The sequence below is a fragment of the Marmota marmota genome, unplaced genomic scaffold, assembly GCF_001458135.2.
Source record: "Marmota marmota marmota unplaced genomic scaffold, marMar, whole genome shotgun sequence".
Taxonomy (NCBI): Eukaryota; Metazoa; Chordata; class Mammalia; order Rodentia; family Sciuridae; genus Marmota; species Marmota marmota.
The window spans coordinates 8,619,922-8,644,657 of NW_025999999.1; the positions used below are offsets into that span (position 1 = coordinate 8,619,922).

Consider the following 24,736-nt stretch of genomic DNA (forward strand, 5'->3'; position numbering starts at 1 on the left):
CAAAAAAAAAAAAAAAAAGTATTGCTGTGAATCTCAATGCAAAAACTATGATGATGATAAAAAATAGTATAGCAGACACAAGGGTGTTTCCTTTTAATTTGCATTTTTCATATTATTCATTTTTATTGACTATTTTACATTTGTTCTGTTTTGCCTGTCCAAGTCACCTGCTCATTTTTATTTGATACATTTTCTTAATTTGAAATAACTGATCCATAGGTGTTTTCTATAAATGTATAGTAAGCTTTTGGGGTTGGGTAGAAGGGGCTTTATTTATGAACTATTTCATGTGCCCTAAAATGAACCTACCTCATTTAGAGTTTAAGACTATTTTATAGCTTGAATATATACTGGTGTTGAAAGGGTAGGTTTTAGCTTAATATAATAAAGTTGGCTAGTAGTTAGAACAGAGCCCTTCAGGAGGCAGAGACTGGAGAATATTCATTGCCCTCTCTCATCTCAAGTATCCCAGTCACTAGTACCTCCTAAATTTTCAACGACCTATCAGATCTAACAACACAGAAATAACCAGGGCTTGGGAAAATAAAAAAAAGAATAAGTCTCAGGACCTCCAGAGTCCTCTCTGGTTTGTTTCTTGAGGCTTACAAAATGAAGGTGAATTTTTAATAGTGTATTTATTTTAAATACTTTTTGTGACAGCCAGACTGCTGAGTAGCATTAAGTTGCAGTTTCATTTGTCAGATGAGAGTAACAAATTACTTGCTTAAGGTTAGGTGATCTCTTGAGACCTTTCTTGTTCTGAGGGCCCTGATGCCTATTATAAAAAGAGATATCAAACTGTGGGAAAAATTTGGATTGTATTATTGCTGAGATCTTTTTTACTTCTAAGATTCTACACTTTAAAATTACCACTTAGGATTATAAATGAATTGCCATTTTGGATGAAATAGTTTATAAACACAAGAGTCAACCTTGCTTTCCCATCAAAACCTTCCCTGCTCAAGTTTTACTGATCCACTACTTCTGAACTGCTATTTGTGTCTTCAGTAGATCTTTCCTTGGTTGTGGTCTCTTGTGGTTAATCTGTCTTGTCTGTCTCTCTCTCACTGTCCTAAGATCAGACTCTCAGACACTCTTGGGATCTAATGTAGGACTAGTCTCATCTCTCTCCCTCTCTCTCTTTCTCTCTCTCTCTCTCTCTCTTTTTTTTTATATATATATATATTTAGTTTTAGGTAAAAAAAAATATATATATATATATGTATGTATGTATTATGTTTATTTTTTTTAGTTGTAGGTGGACACAGTACCTTTATTTTATTTTTATGTGGTGCTGAGGATCGAACCCAGTGACTCACGCATACTAGGCAAGCACTCTACCACTGAGCCATGACCCCAGCCCTGGTCTCATCTCTTAAATGCACATACACCTCAACTTGTGTGTGTAGAAGGTTCTATCCCAATAAACCCATTGTAATTTGAAAATATTTTGAGTCGAAATGCATTGAATTCGCCTCACCTACCAAACATCCAGCTCAGCCACACTACAGAGCATTGTTTCCCTTGTGATTGCGTGACTGGCTGGGAGCTGGGGCTTGCTTCTACATCACCAGAACACATTCTACTGCTTGTCACTGGCCTGGGAAAAGATCAAAACTCAAAGTATGGTTTCTACTGAATGCATACTACTTTCACATTATTTTAAAGTTTAAAAAAAATAAAATCTTAAACCCCTTGGAAGTCAGGGACCATGTGTACAAGGAGTATGACTCTTTGAGCCTTCCAGAGAGCTTTCACATCTTTACTTTTTTTTTCCTAACACCTTTCTTGGGTAAGGAGACTAGGTAGTGCTGTTTTTACTTGACAGACTAGTAAACTAAGGTCTGGAGAGGTGATGTGACTTAACTAGAGTTCCTTAGCAGGTTTTCAACAGAACAAAGTAGAACCCAGCCCTCGTGTCTCTTTGCTCTTGCCTCTTGTTCACCTCTGGGAAAGACAGCTGAGGCCCTTTGATGTTTCCACAGATACCGACAATGAGTATTTCCTTCTTTTGCTCTCCTTCCAGATGTTATGTCCTCTCCACTGGAGACCATGTATTAACTTTATCACTGCGATTGTCCAGGTGAGTATCCATGTTGTTGGGATAGGAAGGGAGGAAGACTCAAGTCAGAGGACTGAGGGGCAGCTACATGTGCCTGACATGGAATTTTGGACTTGCCACCTTTCTTCTCTGCTCATCCACTTTATACCCTGAAACTCTTATCCGCATAAGCTGGGGACATTCAGATTGCTGGAAGAACCCTGTCTGCTCAGGCTCTTGTTTCTCAGGGAGACGTTCAGACATCCAAATGTAGGTGGTAAGAGAAGAGGGGAGATGGATTAATCTCAGGATTTCCATGGTTGGGCATGAGTGTGGCACGAAAGGGATGAAAGTCCTCATGCTCGGTGGATAGAAATGGGTATTTATAAGGCCAATTTGTAGGTTTGACTTCTTACTGACTTGGTCATCTTCTCCCTGTTTCTGCATGGTTGGCTCTTGGGCAAGCATCCCTGGCCTGACAGAACTCCAGGAGAATATAGTCTAGGTGTGGAGATTATTTCCTGTGGATAGATCCAGAGGTGTATTCTTACATGCAAAGTACAATTATTGCAGGTGAATTGGGGAGGGTGGGAATGAGAGGCTAAAGCTGTGTGTACGTAAGCCTTTTATTCCTTTAGGACAAACCCAGAGACCAAAAGCAAAGTAGAAGATCCAGAAATTGATTCCATCCAGGATGTTAAGGAAGGGCAGCTCCTGAGGGGCTACGTGAGGTCCATCCAGCCAAATGGTGTGCTCTTAGGGTGAGTGAAGTGGTCCTTGGGACTTGGACCCAGACAAAATGCTTGATGATGTGTTCTGGTTTACAAAGCCCACTTTATCCTGCTGAATGCCAGGAGCTCTCTTTGTTATAAATGTTGTCACAACTTGGGTCCTTGTGAAAGTGAAGTTGCTAGATGTGGCTGGGATCCTATGGTATCCATGACTTCAGGACTTGTCTGTCTCCTTCCAGTCTTGGCCCCTCAGTTGTTGGTTTGGCCCAGTACTCACATGTCTCCCAGCGCAACCTGCCCAACAAGGACCTTTATCACGAATACCTCCCAGAAGGAAAACTGCTCACCGCCAAGGTCCTAAGGTAGGTGCCTTCTCTCCCTCGCCATCATTCTGTCCCTCTGTGATAGAAATCAGCCTCCTTTCTCTAGGTACAGATTTCCAGGCTGATGTTAAATATAGTGGCTTGACTGGGCATGGTGGTGCACACCTATAATCTCAGTGACTCCAGGAGGATCACAAGCTCAAAGAATAAGTTCAAGGCCAGCTTGGACAATTTAGTGAGTCTGTATTTCGAATTAAAAAAATAAAAAGGGCTAAGGATGATAGTGGTCGAGTACTCCTGGGTCCAGTCCCTAATCCTAAAAAAACAAACATAATAGCTGGTGTTGGAGTGCTTGTCATGTTCAGATGAGCAAAAGGCTTTTGTTTAGAACCCCCTACCCAAGTCCCAGCCTCAATCCCCTGAACAGATGTGGCCCCTATTGGGGATAATGAAGCAGGGGGCATCACAAATGTCCCCTGAATTTTTACGAGCATAGTACAACATGCACGTCATTCTGAGGATACTGAGTGTATTGCTGTAGTAAGTGGGGCAGGGCCTGGAGCCGGGGATGCTGAGGAGAGGCCTAGCTGCCTATGGTGCCCTGTGTGCTTTTTGCTGTCCTCACTTTCTGCCTTTGCCCTCTTCCTGTCATAGCCTGAACCACCAGAAGAACCTGGTAGAGCTCTCATTCCTCCCCAGAGACACTGGGAAGCCTGACGTATTTTCCGCTCCCCTGGAGCTGCCACTTCTGAAGCAAAAGGAAAGGAGAATAGAGACTGAAAAGCAAGACCAAAAAGGAGAAAAGAAGGAGAAAAATAATCAGAAAAGGAAAGAAACAAAGAACCAGAAGGGGCAGGAGGAGGTGAAGGTGCCCAGTAAGGAGAAGAAAGAGCCCCAGAGGCCACAAGTGAAGAGGCAGGATAAGCGGGAGCGCCAGGAATCTGGGAATGAGCAGGTAAGTCCCTCAGGGAGGATTGAGCCTCACCTCCTGAACAAAGGAGTATTTGAGAAGCCATCCACAGCTGCCCAGGTTTCTCTAGGATTGAGAGCAGCCTGTGGGGCTAGGCACAGGGTAGTGTAGGGAGGAGAGGGACAGCATTCAGCTGGGTGCTAGAGGAGACACCTGGGCATTTTCCCACCTGACATCTCAGGAAAGAGCAAACAAGAGGCAGAAGACTGGTCTGGCAGAGGAGGATGACAGTGGCGTGGAAGTGTATTATCGGGAAGGAGAAGAGGAAATAGAAGAGACAAAGGTGCAGCTCAAGGTAAAAAGCCAACCCTTGGTGCAGGGAAAGGATGCGGGGAGTGGGGTTCCTTGGCTTCCTCCCAAAGAATTAGGCTGTCTTGGACTCTGTCCTCCTTTACCTCTTCTTTTCCTGTAAAATGTGAAAGGGTGGGGGAATGCTGCTAGTTTCCTCTCCTGGTCATCGGTTCCTTGGAGGTGGGATCTCTTAACCCATGGAGTGAGCTGTGTAAAATGAACTCTAATACACACTGAGTGGCACTTCATGCAATTACAGGGGTGGGCAGATAAAGAGGAGTCTTACCTCTCTGAGTTTGTTCTCCTCTGGGAAGGAGGAGCAGGGGTACTTGAGCTGAGAAGAGGGGTCGGGGGCCCCCAGCAGGGTTTCTAGGCATCAGGTGCTTGCATCCCTATTTTCCACAGAATTTTGGTCCGGTGTCTGTCTCTGCTGTACTGTTGTTTTATACTTACGTTTTATAAATTTGTTGTTGTCTGTCACTGCTGTAGTTTCCCCAGTGAGCTGACTCCTAACTTGGTTGGGAGGCCAGGGAGGGTCTCTGCCGTGGCAGGAGTATGTTCCTCCCAGTGGGCTAGGGGAATGGAGTCACTGGAGTCAAGTGCTTTCCTCATACCTGTGATCTTCCAGGGGAGGCTGACCAAGCCCGCAGACGTGCCCCGGCTACAGCTTTCTTCGGGCTTTATTTGGGATGTTGGACTCGACTCTCTGACCCCAGCCTTGCCACCTCAAGGGGAGAGCTCAGATAGCGAGGAAGACGAGAAGCCACATCAAGCCACGGTGCTGTATTTTCCAGGGCTTTGTCCTTTTGAAGACACCCCTCGGTATCAGAGTCCTGTGGCTTGTCCTAGCCTGGGTATTATTCCTGCGTGGGGATGATGGGGGGATGGCACCAGTCTCAGGCCACATAGTGTTTATAGAGCTGTGCACTGCCCTGGCAGCTCTTGGCTTCTACCATGCACCTCCCCTAGGGTTCAAGGAGCACATGACTCACTCACTTTTCTGCTTTCCATAGCAGAAAAAGAAAAGCAAGAAGGAAAGGGAATTGGAAAAGCAGAAGGCAGAGAAAGAGCTGTCCCGCATTGAGCAGGCTCTCATGGATCCTGGGCGACAGCCAGAATCAGCAGATGATTTTGATCGACTAGTACTAAGCTCCCCCAACAGCTCCATCCTGTGGCTGCAGTACATGGCTTTCCACCTTCAGGCCACAGAGATTGAGAAGGCTCGGGCCGTGGCAGAGAGAGCCCTGAAGACCATCTCCTTCAGGTCTGGACTTTGGCTTCCTCACTGTAGGGAGGAGTCTTCAGACAGAGAGCCCTGTATTGCCCAAGTTCTAACTGCAGAGTTTGCCACCACAGGACATTTCTTTCGAGACGAGCTAGCAGTGTGGGTGACTGTCCCAGGACTCATTGGTTCCCAGGCTTTCTTTCATTGGTGTGGCCATCTGTGAAATAGATCTGCTCATTTATATTTTATGTCCTCTTAACTGAAATAGCTACAGGTGACATTTATTAGAGTCTTTACACTTAAACAAGGTACACAGTTTGGAGCAGAAGTAGAATGGGGAAGACAGCTCTGTATATACCTGGTAAAAACCCAGGTGGCCATGTTCCAGGCTGAGTAGAGTTGTTCTCTGAAGCCTAAAGAAGGATGACTAGCCTTGTTTTACTTCCTTGGGGAGAGAATCAGACCCAAGAGTCTGCTTCCAGCCCAAACCTCAGGCCAGTTTGTGACCTGGAGGTTTCCTTCCAGGAGTGGAGTTAGAAGCCAGGGGAGCCTCAGTCCTGGCAGTTGGGCAGGGGTGCAGATTCCTGATGGTGTGCAAGCTACAGTGGGGATGGGGCCTCTCAGTGTTTGCACTCGCCAATGGGATCTGAGGACATGGGTGGAGCTTAAGAGAAGGAAGTAGGCCATCAACATCCCAGGTGGGAGTGGAGGATAGTTGGGCTGAGTTGATGGCGCTTATGTGTGCCTGCTCTGCCCCCAGAGAGGAGCAGGAGAAGCTGAACGTGTGGGTGGCACTGCTGAACCTGGAAAACATGTATGGCTCTCAGGAGTCTTTGACCAAGGTCTTTGAACGGGCTGTGCAGTACAATGAGCCTCTCAAGGTCTTCCTCCACCTGGCTGACATCTACACCAAGTCTGAGAAGTTCCAGGTAAGACGGCCAGATGGCCAGCTGCAGGGTGCCTTGAGCCTCTCAAAAGGGCCCTCCTAGAGGTCCGAGGGCCAGCACTCTCAGGGAAGAAACTCTGGATTCTAGGTCCTATCCTGCCCCGGGCTCACTGCCTGATTCCTGGGCCCTAACTTTCTCATCTTCAGGTGAGAGGAGTGGTCTCTTCCCACCTGCAGTTTGGGAAACTGAGGTGAAGGAAGTGATGACTTAAGAAATGGAGGGACAGCAGACCCTGGAGTGTATGACTAGGCCACTGGCGAGGCATTGTCGACAAGGTGGCGTTCTGACCTGCTGTATCCTTCTCCTCCTGTTCCCACTGTATCCCCACATTCTTTTCTAATACAGGAACAGCCTGAAGGGCGCTGGATGAATAGGAAAACTCCCACCCTTTCCTGCCACTGCACACCTCACCTCTCCTTTGGCCTCTAGAGATGGGCCTACATGTGACTTGGCATCAGGGAGCCCAAGTCTTGCTTCTCATGAGTGTTGCAGCCTGTCTTTGTTGTTGTCCCTGTGAAATACCCACTCTTCAGCTTAAGCTCTCTTTCCCACAGGAAGCTGGTGAGCTGTACAACCGGATGTTGAAGCGTTTCCGTCAGGAGAAAGCTGTCTGGATCAAGTATGGTGCCTTTCTTTTGCGGAGGAGCCAGGCTGGGGCCAGTCACCGTGTTCTGCAGCGGGCCCTTGAGTGCTTGCCTACCAAGGAGCGTGAGTGTTCTCTCCTGGTTCCTGAATATGCTAGGCTCTCTGATATCTAGCAATAGGGATTGGCACCTTCTCTTCCAGGGATGGTAACTTCTGAGTTAGGAAAGCCTTATGGAGGGTATGGAGCTGTCTTTTTATATACTCATGAATACAGTGATATTTCTTACATTTTAAATGCTAAACCCAAAAGATTGGAGGGTCAAAAAGTAATTAGCATTTATTTTGTTGCCCCTGGAACCCCACACTCTCACCTATCCTGTAGTGCCCATTTGTTGTGTATTTGGCTCTAAACCCACCCCACTGTCCTTTTTCCTCTTTGCCCCTCTTGTCATAACTAGGTCTTGACCCAGGAGTGGAATTAGGCTCACTCTGCCCCTGTAGCACATTGTGTTGAGTGGAGGGGTCTGTCAATTGACTAGGTGTCTTAAGCGCTCTTCTCCCCACAGATGTGGATGTGATTGCCAAGTTTGCCCAGCTGGAATTCCAGCTGGGGGATGCAGAGCGAGCAAAAGCCATTTTTGAAAACACACTGAGCACCTACCCAAAGCGCACAGATGTCTGGTCAGTCTACATTGACATGACCATCAAGCATGGCAGCCAGAAGGAAGTCCGGTGAGAGGGGAAAACAGACTGGGGCTGATTTGGCGGGGGTAGTAATGGAGGTGTTGGCCCACTGATAAGTTTTTAGCCCCAGTGCAGCTCACAGTTCTCTTGTAGTATAGAAAAGCAGCTTTGACATGACTGCAAGCCCCATGGCATTCAGTTTTCCAGCCTCAAAGGCCAGCCTCTGATCCATGTTTGCACCTTTTGGTGGGAAGTGGCCTGGTCCCTGGCTTGGGAGTCAGCAGACTTGGGTTTCCATCACGATGAACACTGTGCCTGATTCATCGTGCAAAACTTTCACAGGCAGGATCTCACATATCCCCCAGCATCCCCACAAGGTAGTGAGGGTAAGAGGTAGGTAGACCAAGGTCTAGAAAGAACACGTACGTAACTCAGGCCCTTCATGAGGTTTTGTTTTGTTTTGTTTTGTTTTGTTTATTTATTTATTTTTTTAAGTTTTAGATGGACACAATATCCTTATTTTACCTTTATGTGGTGCTGAGGATCGAACCCCGTGCCTCACGTATGCCAGGCGAGCACGCTACCACTTGAGCCACATCCCGAGCCCCTCTTCATGAGTTTTAAGCATTGGTTCTCTCGTGGATCTGTGCTTCATTGTAGTCCCTATTCTAGTAGCCTTGTCCCCACTGTTTGTGTGGCTCGAAGCCAGTAAGTCCTCTAGCATCTCTAAGTACCTATTCATTTGGAAAATGAAGGTGTGGTGTCACTTCAGTTTATCACAGGAATTCTTTTTTTCTTAAACAATTTTTTTAATATTTATTTTTTAGTTCTAGTTGGACAATATACCTTTTATTTTATTTATTTATTTTTATGTGGTGCTGAGGACTGAACTGAGGGCCTCGCACATGCTAGGCAAGCGCTTTACCACTGAGCCACAACCCTAGCCTATCACAGGAATTCTTAATGATGATAAAGTCAGAAGTGGGAGTGCTGGACGACAGAGGGCCCAGAGCCTGAGTGACCGCTAGCTAGGTGGGTGACCACTAGCTAGGAATCATATGACTGGGACCACGAGACATTTGCTTCTGTTCTTCCTTATAGAGACATATTTGAGCGTGTCATTCATCTGAGCCTGGCCCCCAAGAGAATGAAGTTCTTCTTCAAGCGCTATCTGGACTATGAAAAGCAACATGGCACTGAGAAGGATGTGCAGGCAGTCAAGGCGAAGGCCCTGGAATACGTGGAGGCCAAGAACTCAGTGCTGGACGATTAGTGGCTGTCTGGCTCCACTGGACACTCAGCAGTGGGCCAGCACCACTGTCCCCCCCACCCTCCTTAGGCACCTGGGCACTTGTAAAGCTATTGCCTGAGGATTTTATTTAAGTGCAGCTTTTTCTGCAGCATCTTTGGGGTAATCCTGTCAGGATGAAAAAAGAATTGGAGGCCTCCCTTCCTTTTTAAAAATGTATATATTATATTATTATTATTATTATCATTATTATCATCATTTTGCAGGGCTGGAGATCAAACTCAAGTCATTGCACATGCTAGGCAATCAATCACCACATTCTCTGGCCCTTGAGGTTTAATTTCTCTTTACTTGTTCTGTTTTATTATGGATTTGTGTCATCTTTTTTGAGGCTGTTCAGTGATTACAGGCAGCAGTTTGGGGGGCTCCCAGAGAAAACAAGTGTCCGTCCTTCAGGAGAGCTCCCTGAGAACCAAGAGTAGAAAGCCTAACTCCTGTGGATCTCATGGTCAGGATCCTGCTTTGTTCCTGGCAGGCTCTCAGTCCAGCCAGAGGGGTTAGTAGTTCCCAGGAAGCAAGCCTTCTGTTAAGGCATTGCCTCAGGCCAGCTAGTACCTCCTGCCCTTTAGTGGAGGCTGGGACAGGAGGACAAAAGCAGGTCCTAGAAGGAAAAATCAAAGAACCTGGATTGCTGAGAAAGCCACAAGTGTTGACTTTATGTGCCTGGTAACATTCACCCCCAGGCCCACTGTGGCCAGGTGACCTCACCTCTCCCAAGCTGGTACATCTCAGAGTTCTGGAAGAATAGTGATCCTTACTAGTTGTTGAACCCTTTTCTTTTTGGCTTGGTCTTAAGGGAATTAAACATTTTCTCTGGCACAGCCTTGAATATCCTGAGAGCTTTTCCCTGGGAAATGACTGAGTTGTATGCCAGGAAGCAGGACAGGGATGAAGGAGAGCATCAAAAGGTTTTAAGAGGTGGTGGAGGTAACCAGGGTGAGGCTGGGAGGGAGGAGAAATTGGGGAGGGCTGATTCTTGGACATTAGCACTGGGTTTCAGGGGCTACATTTGTCCTATGAAGAACAGGATCTTTTGACTCTTGAAATTTCCAACTGAGCTTCCCTCTGAGAAAGGTCATGTTCTCTCTGGTCCAGATCAAATCAGAAAACTGAATCCAGTTGCCAGAAAATTCAGTCCTAGGACCACCCTTGCACGGACACCTGGCCCTCCCAAGCTATTTCCACTTCTGTGCTTCCTTTTAGTCTTGTCCCCTTCACTCCTGTACAGACTGGGATCTGGGATCCTGTGTGCGTGACTGCCCATTCGGTTACACAGATACCAATTTAGTCCTTTATAGTAAGAAATGATTTATCCAAAATTTAAATACATGAAATCATACCAGAGGCATACAACAGAGGACAGCTTCCCAACCATGCACCACTGAGCTCAATGTCCCTTTGCAATTAGATACAAAATTAACTGCACAATGTATTATACAAGGAACCTGCAGTGCATTTCTGTCACCTGGCTCTTCCGGCTGAAGCTTCAGCTCAGAGTCCCACCTGTCAAAAGAAAACCTATGTCATGGTTAATTGGAGTCAATTAACCATGGTCTGGAAAAGAGGCTTTTCCACAAAGCTATGACCCAAGTAGGCTAATAGCAACAGGAGAGGCTTCAGGCTTAAGAGCTCTCCTGTCAGAGCAGACTGCATTGTCCACAGGATCCTTGTGTCCTCTTCCCTGACCTGTTTGGTCAGGAATCTGTGATTTAAAAAAAAATTCCCTTCTGGTGCTGATGTGAACAGGCAGTGGGGGGAGTGGGGTTCGGTTTGGAACCAAGTGGTACCATTTGCAAAGAGTGAGTCAGGCAGGCTTTTAGGAGGCTAGCAGGGCCATCTCCACATTGTCGGGGGCTGTGCCATTGCCAGCTAGACCCTGGGCCCACTTGTGCAGGCGACTGTAGAGGGGGAGACCCTGGTTCTCCCGGTACAGATAGACACCAGTGATGGCGTTCCACTGTGGCCGTGGCTGTGTGCCTTGCACTTGGAATTTGGCGACCATCTCTTCATCATCTTTGTTGAGTGCCACAAAGCCAAAGAAACGGCGCACGTTGTTGGCTGCAAGCACCCTGGAGTGCACCTCTGCAGTGCGCTGGAACAGCTGGTCTTCGTTGGTACGGTACTGTGCCCAGTAGGCCTCCTGGCGGTAGCTGAGTGGTGAGCAGTAATGCTTGAGGCACTTGGTCAGGAACACCAGGATGGCCACCACGCCGATGAGCAGCCACCCAAAGAGCTGGCCAAAGAACGGGCAAGGATCAGGAGGGGTAGGGAGCTGTCTTGTGTCACTACCCACCCCAAGAATAGTGGAAGAGGGCTGGGGATGTGGCTCAAGCGGTAGCGCGCTTGCCTGGCGTGCGTGCGGCCCGGGTTCGATCCTCAGCACCACATACAAAGATGTTGTGTCCGCCGAGAACTAAAAAATAAATATTAAAATTCTCTCTCTCTCTCTCTCTTTAAAAAAAAAAAAAAAAAAGACCGGCTGATATTTAAAAAAAAAAGAATAGTGGAAGAAACAGATTCTGCTTCAGTGGGGAGGTAGGAAATGCAGGCCTGTTCTTTCCCTTACTTCCTTTAACTTGTGCAGCTTCCCTGTTCTTAAGCTATGTTTCTTGCATGTTCTGCCACCACTTCAAGCCCAAAGGTACCCCTCCATCATTTCACCCATCAAAACCCAGTTCAGCAGTTGGGAGTGTAGCTCAGTGGTAAGAGCATTTTGCTTAGCATGTGTGAGGCCCTAGGTTTGAATGCCAGCGTGTGTACACACACACCCAACCAACTCAACTACCAGGCTTAGTCAGATGCTATCTCCAGGAAATTTTCAAAGGCCCCTCTAGGAGTGATCTTGCCTTCCTGAATCCTTCGTGGCCTGGTTCACCTTGGATCACTAACTGCCTTGATTTGAGATCACCCATGTGCTGGTCATGAATGCTTGGGTATAAACCTGTCCAAGATTATGTTGGCAAGGACCATCAAGGCCAATTGTACAGAGATCTGTGGGCATTTGATCAGCATCATTTTTTTAAATATTTATTTTTCAATTTTCAGCGGACACAACATCTTTGTTTGTATGTGGTGCTGAGGATCGAACCCGGGCCGCACGCATGCCAGGTGAGCGCGCTACTGCTTGAGCCACATTCCCAGCTCCCTTTTTTTTTTTTTTTTCTTTGTTGATGTCTCTGTCTACTTAGGTTTCTTACATTTCGGAGAGAAGACCTTTTCAGGAAGGTCGTCTTGTGCTCCTTCCTGTCACCCTCATCCTCTGCTTCTCTCTCTCCTGACCAACCTCCTCTCCTTCAAAATGCAGCAAAAGCTGGCCAGGATCGGGCAGTAACTGCTTCTTCCTGACTTAATGCCCTATCCTGCCCCAGGAGACCCCTTGTATCAGCCACACATGAGGCTGATCCAAGTGTTGGGTCTCAGCCTTTCTGGGACAGGAATGGGATCATCTCAGCCAACCACACTACGTTATCAGTTCACAGCCCACAGCAAATGCTTCTGAGGTGGATTACAGGCCCATGCTCACCCTGGCTAAGGTAAACGGCCTATACATGATCAAAGCTCAGTCTGAACTAGAATGTTCCTTCATTGTTAAAACTGGGATTGAGGGGCTGGGGTTGTGGCTCAGTGGTAGAGCGCTCGTCTCGCACGTGCAGGACCCTGGGTTCGATCCTCAGCACCACGTAAAAAATAAATTAGTGAAATAAAGGTATTGTGAATAAATATTAAAAAACAAAAACTGGGGTTGACGGGTATAGCTCAGTGGTAGAGTGTGCTTAGCATGGGTGAGGCCGTGGTTTCAATCCCCAGCACCAAAACCAAAACCAAACCTCTCTTAAATTGGGGCTGAAATTGACTTGTCCCACCAAACACTAATGCACAGTTTGTTAACCAGCTCTGATGCCTAATGCCAACAATCTATTGCTTTCTTGGAAACCTTAACCCCTGAGTATTGATCCCCATTCACCACCTCCTCACCACCTAGGGAGGAAGAGCCGCTTCTTGCACAGCTCCTTACCTGGGACTCGTACTTGAGCCTGCGGCTGACCTCCTCCCGGAAGCCTGACAGGTTGGCAGGGCCCTCCCCACAAGGAAACCTAGCCAGGATCTCGGTGGCATGGGCTAGTGGGAAGCCCTCTTCCTCAGCTGTGAGTGAGGAGGGGTCCACAAACTCACTGAGAGCACAGACATAGGCCTCTCCTCGCAGCAGGGAGATGACAGACCAGGTGACGGGGGCCACAGCTGCACGGCCAAGGATGGAACTTAGAAGGAGAAAGTTGGGAGCAGCTGAGCAGTTCTTGGTCCTCCGATACTGGCACTCGGCAACTAGGTTCCAGGTGTGGTTGTTGAGGATGACACCGATGAGGAAGAGTGCCAGGGCGGGCACTCCGATGGCTGTCAGCCCATACAAGTAGTTCCGGGCTGGTGAGCAGGGACAGTGGAAGGCCACCACAGAGAATAGCTCCTGGCTGCCCACTGTGCCCAGTGCTACCAGCCCATTGAAAATCATCACATCCTTGCTCTTGAAGAAGAGGGACAGGAAGCGAAAGTTCTCTGCAATCAGGGCTGCCATGGTGACTGGTTGGCTGGAGACGGAGTGGAGCAGAGGAGGCAGAAGGGAAAAGGACTGATGGTTCCAGGTGGGACTATGAAGGCGTGCAGGCTCGAGGACACCTGGAGGCAGGGCATGGTTGTACCATTTTATTGGCTACAGTAGCTGGTGTGGTGCTTCCTGCAGGACAGGAGATGGCTGATAAACATTTGCCTATGAACATGGTGGGTATGTGGGGTCTGTTGACAAAGGAGGAACCCGATCCTGTGGAACTGATGGTGGCCATTATGCTGAGTCCTTGCCATGTGTCAGGTGCTCTCCATCCCCACAATTCCTCATTGAGCTCTTGTATGGAAGGGGAGGCTTCCTGAAGGTGAGCCACTGGTCAGGGTCACGTGACAGCTGAGATTCAAGGTCTATCTGGCTTTTTTTTTTTTTTTTGCCGCCACCACCACCTCCAGGATAGGGGTTAGGAATGGCCCTGTGGTGGTAGGGGATGTGGGATGCTTTCCTTCTGGGATTTCTGGATGCTAATGTCCCAGACTGAGTGACCTTGGACATTGAGAGAGTGTCAAATCTGTAGTGGTTGTCTTGGCTGGGCTGTTATTCCTCTATTTTCTCTAACTCCTGCTGACTTTGCTTGTGATCCCTGCCCTATGCAGCAGCCTCCCAGCAGCCCGGCTCCACCAAGTCCTGGGCCTGGGCCCTGCCCCACTTGCCAGCAGGAAGAAGCCTCCTTGAGGCAAGGCTGTATTTTGCCCACCACCCCTTCCGGAGGCTGCTGTTTGTTCTGGGCTGCAGCAGTGCTGGCAACCTGCCAGGGAGTGGGCCTGGCCTCAGGCTCCTGCAAAGTTTTTGGCCCCAACTCCTTACCCAAGCGCCACCCACAGGCCCTGAGAGACAAGCCAGGGTGTGGCCCAAATCCTCCCCATCAGGAGGATGAAAAACAAAACTCCCCAGGCTAGAGAAAGCCAGGGAGTGGAGGGAGGGGTGCACAGCAAGCAGAGGTGGTTCTTTCGGTGGTCATCACTACATCTCTGCCCGTCCCCACCTCTGCCAAGTCTGCCAGATGGGCCCAGGCAGGGCCATATGGCCATGTGGGCTCCAGGAGGAAGAGGAGAAATCTGACTCCACAACTCAGAACCAGGGGCTCCCATCTAACTGCTTGGGAAAAGGACTTTGTCTTATTGCGGGGTATACATGAGCTAATGGCAGTCCCGTCTCCCTCTTCCCTTTTGATTTCTAGACACCTCATTAGCTCCCTGCGGGGCCCAGAGTCCTGAATCAGGCTATCTTCTGAGACCACTGTGCTGGGGACAGCCTATTTCCAGTGGAAGTGGGACCTCCTCCAACCATCAGTGAAGATAGGAGACAGACAGCTGGTGGTGGTTGGGCGGGGGACAGCTCCCTGGGACAAAACCTGGGCCACCTGAGAGGAGCCCTGCCATGCTCCTCTGACACCTGGCACACCCAGGGAGGGGCTCCTCCTTACCTGGGGCTGGCTGCAGGCACTGGTGGCCTTGGTCTCCTGAAGGCTGGACTCAGAGTAGTGGTGCAGGCGTGGGAGACTTGAGGCGGCAGTCCGGTCGCACCCTAAGTGCCTCTGCAGGCGCCCCGGGCTCCCTCCCGCTTTGCTTCTGCACGGGAGCTAAAAGTTTGAGACCAGAGGGCTTGGGGCTGGCGTCTGCAGACAGACTTAACTCCAGGCATCTACAGGCAGATCTCAAGCACCTACAGACAAATTTAACTCCAGAAAAGAGAGAAGGAAACAGTGGGATGGAACCCGCGCATCAGCGAATGGAAAAAGTGCCTCCCCGGCCAGGAGAGGAGGGTTAGGAGGGTTGGGCGGGCGGCCGAGGGCGGCGCGAGCGGAGAGGAAGTGGAGGCGCTTGTTGAGCTGCTGCTGCCCCGACCAGCGCTGCTCGCTGCTCTTGGTGGCTGGCACTCCACCTCCGGCCTCGACCCTACCTGGTGCTCCACACAGGACGCGGTGGGGGTAGCTGGGGAGGGTCTCAGCAGGAGACAGGCAGCAGCTCTGGCCTGGATCTGCCCCCATTCCAGTTTCAAAAGCACCCCTTGCTTGATCCCACCTCTCCACCCCCCACCCCCAGCGCGCAGGCAGAAACTACTAGAAGGAGCCCCTGTTCAATTCCTAAGGTCGTGGGAGAGTGCCATCAGACAAGGTGGTCTCTCTGAGGACACAAAATGCCAGGCCCCACCCCAGTCTGGCCCTTCTCCTGAGCTGTCTGCCCCTGACTGAACAAACCATCCCCCATGTGGCTCTTCCCTCCATAGTTCAGCTAAGTCCCAGAACCACTTCACATCTCTGGAAGGCTCATAGTTGAATTCAGGAGTCTAGGATCTTCTGAGGCCCAAGGGGCACAGCCTGGCTGGCAGGTGGAAATTAGGAGGCCAATTTCTGAAGGAGCTTCCCAGCCTGCCCCAGAAGTGGTCCTATCTGTGGGAATGTGCAAGCTGAGGCTGAAGAGTCATGGGTCAGGAATGCTGAAGAAGAGAGTTCTAAGGACAGGCCACATGGCCCCTGCCAGCTCTGCAAGGCTGTGGTTCCCTGATGGTGGAACTGCTGAGGGATGAGGAAACCTTGCCCGGCTTGTCCACACGCAGGAATGAAGGGGAGAGACCATTTTGGTGTGTTTGCTTGTGTGCTTGTTTCAGACCCTCTGGCCTCAAATCCTTCCCTAAGAGCTACTTCCGTTTATCCTCACCACAGGCCTAAGAAGCAGGTCTTTTAACAACCCCTGCATGGAGCACACTGCAGCTCCTAGGGCCTAGGTGACTTGCCACAGCTCCTGTAGCTCTGGTGTTTCCACCCGGGTCTGCTGACGCAAAGCTTTACTCTTTCATTCAGGTTTGTCCCTCTCAGTATCCCTGGGCTTCCTGTTCTTACTGGTTGCCCCCACCCACCAACACATGCTTGCCTGTGCTCATCTGATCCCCTCTTCCCTGGACCTGGGTCAGGTCCCAACTCCTGCAGGGAGCCCTCCCAGCCCACTTCTGTCTGCAGGGACCTGCCCTCCTTGCAAATAAAGAGGGAGACTGGGTCTCAGAAGTGTAAACAGAACGAGGAAGAATGGAAATCATGACTGGAAGCAAAGTGATTTCTGAGATGAGTGGGACTCAGGTCTGAAAGATAAGAAACCTATCTGAACCTCTGTTTCTTCCTCCTAAACAAAGACTGAAGTTGTTTATTCCTACGTCTCTTGTCCCTCTTTTGGGAGAGGAAGAGAGACGCCCTCAGATTTAGAAATGAACAAACCCATAAACCACCATGTCCTCAGTGACTACCATGTGCCATGTGCTTTTTGACTTTTAAAAATTTATTTGTTTATTTTTACTTATTTTGGGAACTCACTGAGTTGCTTAGGGCCTCACTGAGTTGCTGAGGCTTTGAACTTGCCATCCTCCTGTCTCAGCCTCCCAAGCCACTGGGATCACATGTGTGTGCCACCGTGCCTGGCTGCCATGTGCTTTTATGCACAACCATCTTAAGGGCCCTTGTCCCCATTGTACAATTGAGGAAACCAAGGCACAGAAAATGAGTCACCTGGCCCAGAACACAGTTTGTAAATAGTAGAGCACAGCATTGACCCAGTTCTGCCCCGCTCTGCAGTGTGAGCTATTTCCACTTAGGCAGCTCCTCTCCCTCCTCATCCCACCTCAGGGCAGAACTTCTTAGTGCTTTAGAGCCCCCCTTGAGAAAATGGGAGGCTTCCCCTTCTGTTTCTAACAGGAGACATCTGGGGATGGTGTGATTTCCCCCTGAGATCTGGGCATGAGGCAGGTGTTAGTGTGGTCTCCAAGCACCCCTCCACGGGGAGCGTTTCAAGCTTGGTGCTAGTTAACATGGAGTTCACCTCGATATTCGTCTAGTGACCTCCGTAGTAACCACAAACCCTGGCATCTCCTCCCTGGACTTAACTCTCAGCATATTGTCTTATCACCTGCCACCTTGGCCCACTCACCCAAAAGATTCTGGCCAATATCACAAGAGGGCTGGATGTCCTCCTGGTTCCCGAGTCCTGAGCTCCTCAAAAGTCATAGACGACAGAGGATGCAGGGGCAGACCAGCCTGTGAGGCCTGAGAGGAGGTAGCAAGCCACCATGAAAGAAGCAGCTTTAGAAGTGGCCTGGGAAGGTGGTCAGGGGCCAGCCGTCTGTCTCCCCAAGTCAGTTCAGAACACTTCTGAACTAATACTGCTTATGGGCCCACTGCCCCAGGGCAGTGTCAAAGCTGGAGGAAAGAGGCCCCCTTCTAGCTCCACAATTCCTTTCCTAAAAGGACAAGTGAGTGCCTGGACATGTGGGCCTGTTCCTGTGCAGCACCTAAAGCCTTCATTTCTCTATCTTGTTCGAGGGTCTGAGAGCTGTGTTTCCTAAGCCAGCCACAGCTCACACTTTGCTGAAGTAGGTGGCCACCTCCTTGCGTGGAGGCCGAGGCCCGCCCCCAGCCCAGCCATTGCCCATCAGAGGCTCCTGGCCCAGCCGCAGTGGTGGTTTGCATTTGTGCCAACTGGTCAGCAGCCTGTTGATGGCACCTTGGTCGGTGATGCCACGCAGCTTTTCCCTCTCTTCCTCAGTACCCTCGGTGGGGCTGTGGGAGGCGGATGGAGAGGTAGCTGTGGCCAGTGGCCCGTGAGCCTGACCCAGCTCCAGGTCATGGTTCATGGCTTCGAAGAACTGCTGGATGCAGACCTTGGCGAAGGCCTTGGCGTGCTCTGTGCACGTCTCATCAAAGAGCTTGCGCTCAATGTCGATGTAGTGGGACCAGTACTTGCTCTTGAGGAAAGCAGCCTGTGTGAAGCAGGGCCTCACGGAGCGCACCACAAACGCCAGCAGTGTAGTCAGCAGCACGAAGGACCAGCCTAGTGCCTGCGGGGAGAGGGAAGCGTTAGGCCTCCTGCCTCCGAACTTGTACAAACCCCCAAAGCACTCTCTGGGGCCTTTAGTGAGGAGAGCAGGAACTGGACAAGTGACTTCACTTCACCTCTTGGCCTCCTCTGTTTCCTCATCTGCAAAATGGGCATGGATATACCCACCTCTTGGGAACGAGAGCTTGTGTGAGGCACCTGCTGTGTTGGCTGGGTCCTCGTGCACACAGGTAAACTCCAGACCCTGGAGTGAGTCGGCCTGGTTTGAATCCTGTCTGCACTGCTCAGTAGCTGACCAAGAGTGGCACAACCTGACTACTCTGTGGCCTGCCTGTAAGATGGGGCTAGTGATAGCACCTATCTCATAGTTCCCATGAGGACTAAAAGAGGTAATAGACTTAATAGCGCCTGGTACATACATAGCACCCACTAACTTTTAGCCACCACCATTCCAATAGGCCCTCAGGACCATGCCTCTTCCTTCGAGAAAGCTTCTTCACCTCCTCAGGCCATAGTGGCCCTTCTTCCTCAGAGTTCTGTGCCTCTCCTTTATTTTATTTTATTTTTTTTAAGAGAGAGAGAGAGAGAGAGAGAGAGAGAATTTTTAATATTTATTTTTTAGTTTTCGGCGGACACAACATCTTTGTTTGTATGTGGTGCTGAGGATCGAACCCGGGCCGCACGCATGCCAGGCGAGCGCGCTACCGCTTGAGCCACATCCCCAGCCCTGTGCCTCTCCTTTAGCTCCTGCTACTGACACCTGCACCAGGTGAGCCTCTTCTCCATGTGGGTGGAGCTGAGGCCTCAGGGGTCCCAGAGAAGCCCTGGACAAGCTCTTAAACTTGGCTGAAAAACTGGACCCTTGTCTCCAGCTCTGCTCTGTCAATACTGTGAGGGCGCTGAAGGCCCCACCTGGGCCCCCAGCTGCACGCAGCAGCATTGGACAGGTCAGACCCGGGATGAGGGGCAAATGCAAATACCTATCCCAGGGGGCCAGGCCAGGAGCTGCAGAGCATGTGGTTGGGGGGTGAGGGGGGCGGGGGGCCCTCAGGCTGCTCAATGAGCAAGTGTGTGCCCAGAGGGGCTGGATCTTCAGATGTTTCAAATGAACTTGGAAATGTGATTTTTATATAAAAAATTCTGAGTTTTAGAGGAAGCCAATTAATTCTAAAGGTGACTTTAGAGTTAAAATTCTGAAGGCCAAATGAAATGTATCCATAGGCCAGGCAGCCATGGCCTCTGGAGGCCCTTTCAGCTTATGATGTGGTAATTTAAAGGTCAGGTAAAGGAACAGCTGCTTAGACCCTAAGGCCTGGGGTGGTGGGACAAGTGCCCATAGGAGTGGAGACACTGGTCTGTCTGGGAGAGAAACAGAGCTCGGTTTGGGTACTCACAGTGGGAGACTCACGGGTGGCATCTGGGTGCTGAGGGAGGCCTCATTGGAGAAGGGTCCCAGCTGCAGAGGGGAGCCCGGGGGTTTGCACTCAGCAGAGCAGAGTGTGCATATTTCTCCAGGCCTTCCAGGGCAGGCCCAGCCTCCTGCCCCTCTCCTTGACTGACCATCAAAGGGCTAACACAGTGGTCCTTTAATTCGTATCCCAACTGTGGATCTCCCTTACCCACGTGCTCCCTTCCAAGACACCCAGACCCTCAGCTCCCACTCTCTGAGCAGGGAGGTGCCAGATAGGGGCATTTGCCAGGGAAATATACCCAAATGGCCCAGCCACCCACCAGCTCTCCAAGGCCCAGGCTGGAAGAGAAAATGATGCAAATTCCCTCAGCTTCTAAGCTCAGAGCTCAGGATGGAGGAGATGGGGTCAGCTGAGCTACTGGGTCCTCTTTAGGGACCTCAGGACAGAGGACAAATCTGCTACACTGAGAGAGCCATAGCACTTTCTCCAGGTGGCCCCAGTCTCAGAGAAAGTTCATTGGCTCTGCTTTCAGTCTCGACTGGGGAAATGTCCCCCCTCTCCCACTCCATCCGGGGGGAACCCCATTTTGAGAGTTGGGGGAACAGGGCCTTCCAAGAGGGACCCTGGTCTGTGAGCAGACCCGGCCCCCTCACCTGGGAGATGCAGCGCAGGTAGCGCACGGCCACCTCACGGGCCAGCAGCCAGTCGCCATCATAGATCTCGGGGCAGGGCACCCGAGCCAGCAGGCGGGCAAGCTCGGGAGCAGACAGGCCAGGTGTCAGGCTGCCATTGCCCAGGGCAGCCACGGGCACAGCAGTGCAGAAGGCACAGAGGAAGCACTTGCCATCGAGCAGTGTGACGGCCACCCAGACGACAGGTGCAATGAGGGCTCGCTGGGCCATGGAGCAGAACATGTAGCGCAGCACGGCAGGGTCCTTGGCCCTGCGGCCAGGGGGTCGCTTCCACTCTTCAGCCAGCATGGACACGTTGTTGTTCATGACCAGGCCGAGCAGGAAGAGCACCAGGGGAGGTGCCAGCAGGATGCCTGCGCTGTAGGCTGCGTTATAGCCTGGCAGGCAGGGACAGTTGAAGTCGAAGGCTGAGTACATCTGGGCGCTGGCCAGGGCCATGATGCCACAGATGCCATTCATGAAGGACTCCTGGTTGGACTGCAGGAACTGAAAGATCATCCGGAACTTGTCCATCGTGTCCCCCACAGGGCCCTTCGGCCTCTCCTCACCTCACTGTTGCCTCCAAAAAGGCTCCTGCAGCCCTCCCTGACCACTGGGCGCCCACCTCATGACTCAGCCCTCCCAGCTGGGACCGGCAGAGCTCAGGGCAGAGGCTGAGGTCACTGTCGCTTTGAGGAACCTTCTGGTCAGGTGCTGGCCAAGAGGGCGCAGCTTGGCCAATCCTGTGGGTTCAGCCAGGGTTGTGCCCCTCCCTTCCCCACCCCTCCCTGATTCCTGTCTCTCCCCAGCTGCCTCCGGCGCTAGGAAGCCACAAGGGCCTCACCTGATGGGGACCAGCTCTCTGTGAGTGTGGGAGGGTGGGGAAGGGGAGGGCACAGGCTGGGAAGACAGTGTGTCCATCAGGGTGGAGTTTGAGGGAGTCCCTGGTGCTGCAGAGGCCTCCAGGTTCCTGGGAAGCATGTCACCCTCCCTCTGCATGTCTTTCCTCCACACTGCATCAGGATCCCAGGGCCACCTCCATCAGTTACACAGTGATGGTCTGCTGATGTGGGGATGGCAGTGGTGGGGTGTCTGCAGCGGGGGTCAGGGAGATGGGAAGGGTTGGGAGGTGATGTTGGTCACCATGAGGATGGCAGTGGTGGTGGTGGACATGGTGTAATTGTGGGCATGGCATGGAGTAAAATGTCCTGGATTTGAAGTCGGAGGACCTGTAGTGGACAGGCTGCCTGGGCAGGGAGCTGTGGTGTGCAGGTACCTTCGTGTCAGACCTGCCTGTGCCTCTGTGTGCGCTGCATGTGGGTTGCGGATGGCAAATCCTTTCCTGCCTCCACCTCCCAGCTCTATGTCCCCAGATAAAAAAGTTAAGGGGTTGGTGGGGGTGCTTCCTGCCTGGAGCCTGGGCCTCCAGAGTGTCTGCAGGACGAGGGCCTCCTCCCTCTACTCATCAAAGGGGAGGGGCTTGATGGGCTCCCTTTGATGTCCACAGCTCTCCCAGAAGGGCAGGTCAGATCTGGCTCCAACTGGATGGTTCCTGTCTGGGGCAAGGGGTGGGGGTGAGGGTGAGGCAGAACCCAGACAGGGTGTCTCCACGGGGCCCACAGATCTGTGCCTCCCCATGTTTGTGCCCAGGCATGAGCTTGCTGTGGCTCGCATCAGTGCCTGTAGGCGTGCATGGAACCTCATTAGTGGGCTTTGTATCTGTAAAGTTGACAAAAACAGCGTTGACCGGCCTTCCCAGTGTGAAGCTCTAGGCAAGAGAAGTCTCTGGAGAATGGTCTGGGAGGTTCCCTGAGGAGAGGGGGAACCTAACTCAGGACCAGGGAGGTTCTTGGCATATGTGATAGAAAAGAATTTCAGCACAAGGAAAGGCATAGATGGAGGTTTATTTAGGAAGGTAGATCTACATTTAAGGGGGAATGTGGGCTGTCTTGAGAGTACCTTGGGCTGGGGGTCTCTCCTGTATAGAAGGGCTGTATCAGGGGATGAACTGGAGGTGGATCCAAAGTGGAGCTGCACAATTTCACGCCAATTTTTCCTGCACTTGTGTATTTTCCTCATTTTACAGGGGCATGGGCCAAGATTTACAACTGTGCTTTTTGTATCTCGACGGCTGATGGGTATTTCCTTTAAGATTCAGTATTTCTCTCTCTTTATCCTGAACTCAGAGAAACCCTGTGGGACAGGCACTGTCCCATTTTACAGAGGTGGGGACTGAGGCTCAGAGAAGGTAAGCTAAAGGTTACCCAGCTTGTAGGTGGGGAGGTGGGATAGGAGCCCAGGCTAGCCCTCTCACAGGGCTAGAGTACAGGGTTGAAGAGAAGTCAAGGCAGTGGGTTTTTGGCTTTTCTCTATCAAGGCCCCCTGTTCTACTAATCCAGGTGGTCTCACAAATAGGATACAGATGAGGAAAATGTTGCTCTGGGACAACCAGAGCCCTTAGGCTGGTAGCCCCTAGAGGACCCTTGTCAGCGGCTCACCTGGGACACCCCTTGGTGGGGATGAGGATGAAGGAGATCAAGCAAAGGAGGCAACCATTGATGTGCACTGGCCCATTGCAGGCATGGCCAGCAAAAGGTCCGAGCTGCAGCTGGGGGCTGGCACACAGCCCCAGGAGTGGCGGGTGGGGATGGGATGGGCCTGGGATAGCTCCGGAAACCAGGAGGGGTGGCCCCAGGTAGCTATCTAGAATCTCTATCGTGCCTATCTTTGTTGGACATAGCTCCCTGTAGCAATGTCCCTGTTTAGTGGTATCCAAGGTGCCTACTTTACCCTCATATTTATGCCCTGCAAATTCTAACTGCAATGTTATTTTAAAATCTTTGACATAAGGGCTGGTGGTGTAGCTCAGTGGTAAAATAGTTGCCTAGGATGTGCAAGGACCTGGGTTCAATTCCCAGTACTATTAGAAAGAAAGAAAGAAAGAAAGAGAGAAAGAGAGACAGAAAGAAAGAAAAGTCTGATATTGCTGGATGTGGGGGTGCATGCCTGTAATCCCAGTGATTCAGGAAGCTGAGGCAAGAGGATTGCAAGTCTGAGACCAACCTCAGCAATATAGTGAGACCCTAAGGACCTAGCAAGACCCTGTCTCAAAATAAAACATAATGGACTGGGGTTGTGGCTCAGCGGTAGAGCGCTCACCTAGCATGTGCCAGGCCCTGGGTTCTATCCTCAGCACCACAAAATAAATAAATAAGTAAATAAAATAAAGGTATTGTGTCTAACTACAACTAAAAATAAATATTAAAAAAAAAACATAAACAAGGGCTGGGGATGTGGCTTATTGGGTAAGTGACCCTGGGTTCAATCCCCAGTTACCCCTTCCCCAAAAAGCCTGATATTGAAAAATGTGCTCACACGGCCAGGTGGTGAATGTCTGTAATTCCAGTGGCAAGGAGGCTGAGGTAGGAGGATCACAAGTTCAAAGTCAGCCTGAGCAACTTAGCAAGACTCTAAGCAACTTAGCAAGATCCTACCTCTAAATAAAATATAAAATGGGATGGGGATGTGGCTCCATGGTTGAGTGCCTCAATACCACACACACACACACACACACACACACACACACACACACAAAGTTCCAAGTGTGGTGGTGCATACCTGTAATCCCACTGGCTCAGGAGGCTGAGGCAGGAGGATTGTGAGTTCAAAGCCAGTCTCAGCAAAAGGGAGACGCTAAGCAACTCAGTGAGACCCTGTCTCTAAATAAAATACAAAATAGGACTGGGGATGTGGCTCAGCAGTCTAGTGCTCCTGAGTTCAATCCTTGGTAACTCCCCCCAAAATGTGCTTACTGAAGCAACCTCAACTTTTTGTTTTGAGAAGTTTAAAAGATTTAATTTGGATATTTTATAGAAACTCAGTATTTAACACATTTCCTAATACTTTGTTTATTTTTATGATAATTATATAAGATGATCGTTTTGTTTTGTTTATCACTAAGTTCTATGTGGATGTCTCCAAATCCCCTGTTTGTCCTAGTGTCATAAACCGATGTCATCATGGTAGGACCCAGGAGGTGAAGAGGTGAAGAGTGTTAGGAACAGGTGTTTCCTCTGAAGGGCAGACGGGGCCGGGCAGGTTGGGGGGGT

The 24,736-nt window shown here is 50.4% G+C and overlaps 3 protein-coding genes across 5 annotated transcripts in view; 1 reads left to right on the forward strand and 2 right to left on the reverse strand.

Moving 5' to 3' along the window:
- Positions 1-9,935, forward strand: part of Pdcd11 (programmed cell death 11) — a 44,172-nt gene extending 34,237 nt beyond the window's left edge. The window contains exons 26-36 of one of the 2 annotated variants that reach the window (XM_015494740.2): positions 2,027-2,083; positions 2,680-2,802; positions 3,012-3,134; positions 3,750-4,050; positions 4,247-4,360; positions 4,985-5,134; positions 5,370-5,620; positions 6,342-6,510; positions 7,083-7,236; positions 7,680-7,845; positions 8,899-9,935. In XM_015494740.2, coding sequence (XP_015350226.1) covers positions 2,027-2,083; positions 2,680-2,802; positions 3,012-3,134; positions 3,750-4,050; positions 4,247-4,360; positions 4,985-5,134; positions 5,370-5,620; positions 6,342-6,510; positions 7,083-7,236; positions 7,680-7,845; positions 8,899-9,070 — 1,780 coding nt within the window. In that variant the 3' untranslated portion in view covers positions 9,071-9,935. The remainder of the gene's footprint in view (positions 1-2,026; positions 2,084-2,679; positions 2,803-3,011; positions 3,135-3,749; positions 4,051-4,246; positions 4,361-4,984; positions 5,135-5,369; positions 5,621-6,341; positions 6,511-7,082; positions 7,237-7,679; positions 7,846-8,898) is intronic. The other variant, XM_048807267.1, reaches the window with a different exon arrangement.
- Positions 9,936-10,389: 454 nt separating this feature from the next.
- Positions 10,390-15,564, reverse strand: Calhm2 (calcium homeostasis modulator family member 2). Of its 2 annotated transcripts, none has more exons than XM_015494744.2 (3): positions 15,148-15,564; positions 13,122-13,835; positions 10,390-11,339 (listed from the first exon to the last, which is right to left on the reverse strand). In XM_015494744.2, the coding sequence occupies exons 2-3, from the start codon at positions 13,674-13,676 to the stop codon at positions 10,923-10,925; spliced, it is 972 nt and encodes a 323-aa protein (XP_015350230.1). In that variant the 5' UTR covers positions 13,677-13,835; positions 15,148-15,564; the 3' UTR covers positions 10,390-10,922. The 2 variants fall into 2 exon arrangements, with proteins under 2 accessions (XP_015350230.1, XP_015350231.1); XM_015494745.2 differs by having other exon boundaries at positions 13,122-13,777; positions 15,148-15,493.
- Positions 15,565-17,862: 2,298 nt separating this feature from the next.
- On the reverse strand, positions 17,863-21,161 carry Calhm1 (calcium homeostasis modulator 1). The gene is made up of 2 exons (XM_015494899.2): positions 20,610-21,161; positions 17,863-18,545 (listed from the first exon to the last, which is right to left on the reverse strand). Exons 1-2 carry the CDS (start codon positions 21,159-21,161, stop codon positions 18,066-18,068), a joined length of 1,032 nt encoding a protein of 343 aa, XP_015350385.1. The 3' UTR covers positions 17,863-18,065.
- Between the last annotated feature and the right edge of the window lie 3,575 nt (positions 21,162-24,736).

Bases quoted from the DNA above. Each gene is read 5' to 3' on its own strand.
- Calhm2 (XM_015494744.2), bottom strand. From the start codon at position 13,676: ATGGCAGCCCTGATTGCAGAGAACTTTCGCTTCCTGTCCCTCTTCTTC. The intron at 11,340-13,121 runs GTAAGGAGCTGT...TTCTTTGGCCAG, and splicing joins GGCTCAAGTACGAGTCCCAG to CTCTTTGGGTGGCTGCTCAT.
- Calhm1 (XM_015494899.2), bottom strand. From the start codon at position 21,161: ATGGACAAGTTCCGGATGATCTTTCAGTTCCTGCAGTCCAACCAGGAG. The intron at 18,546-20,609 runs GTGAGGGGGCCG...CTCTCCCCGCAG, and splicing joins ACCTGCGCTGCATCTCCCAG to GCACTAGGCTGGTCCTTCGT.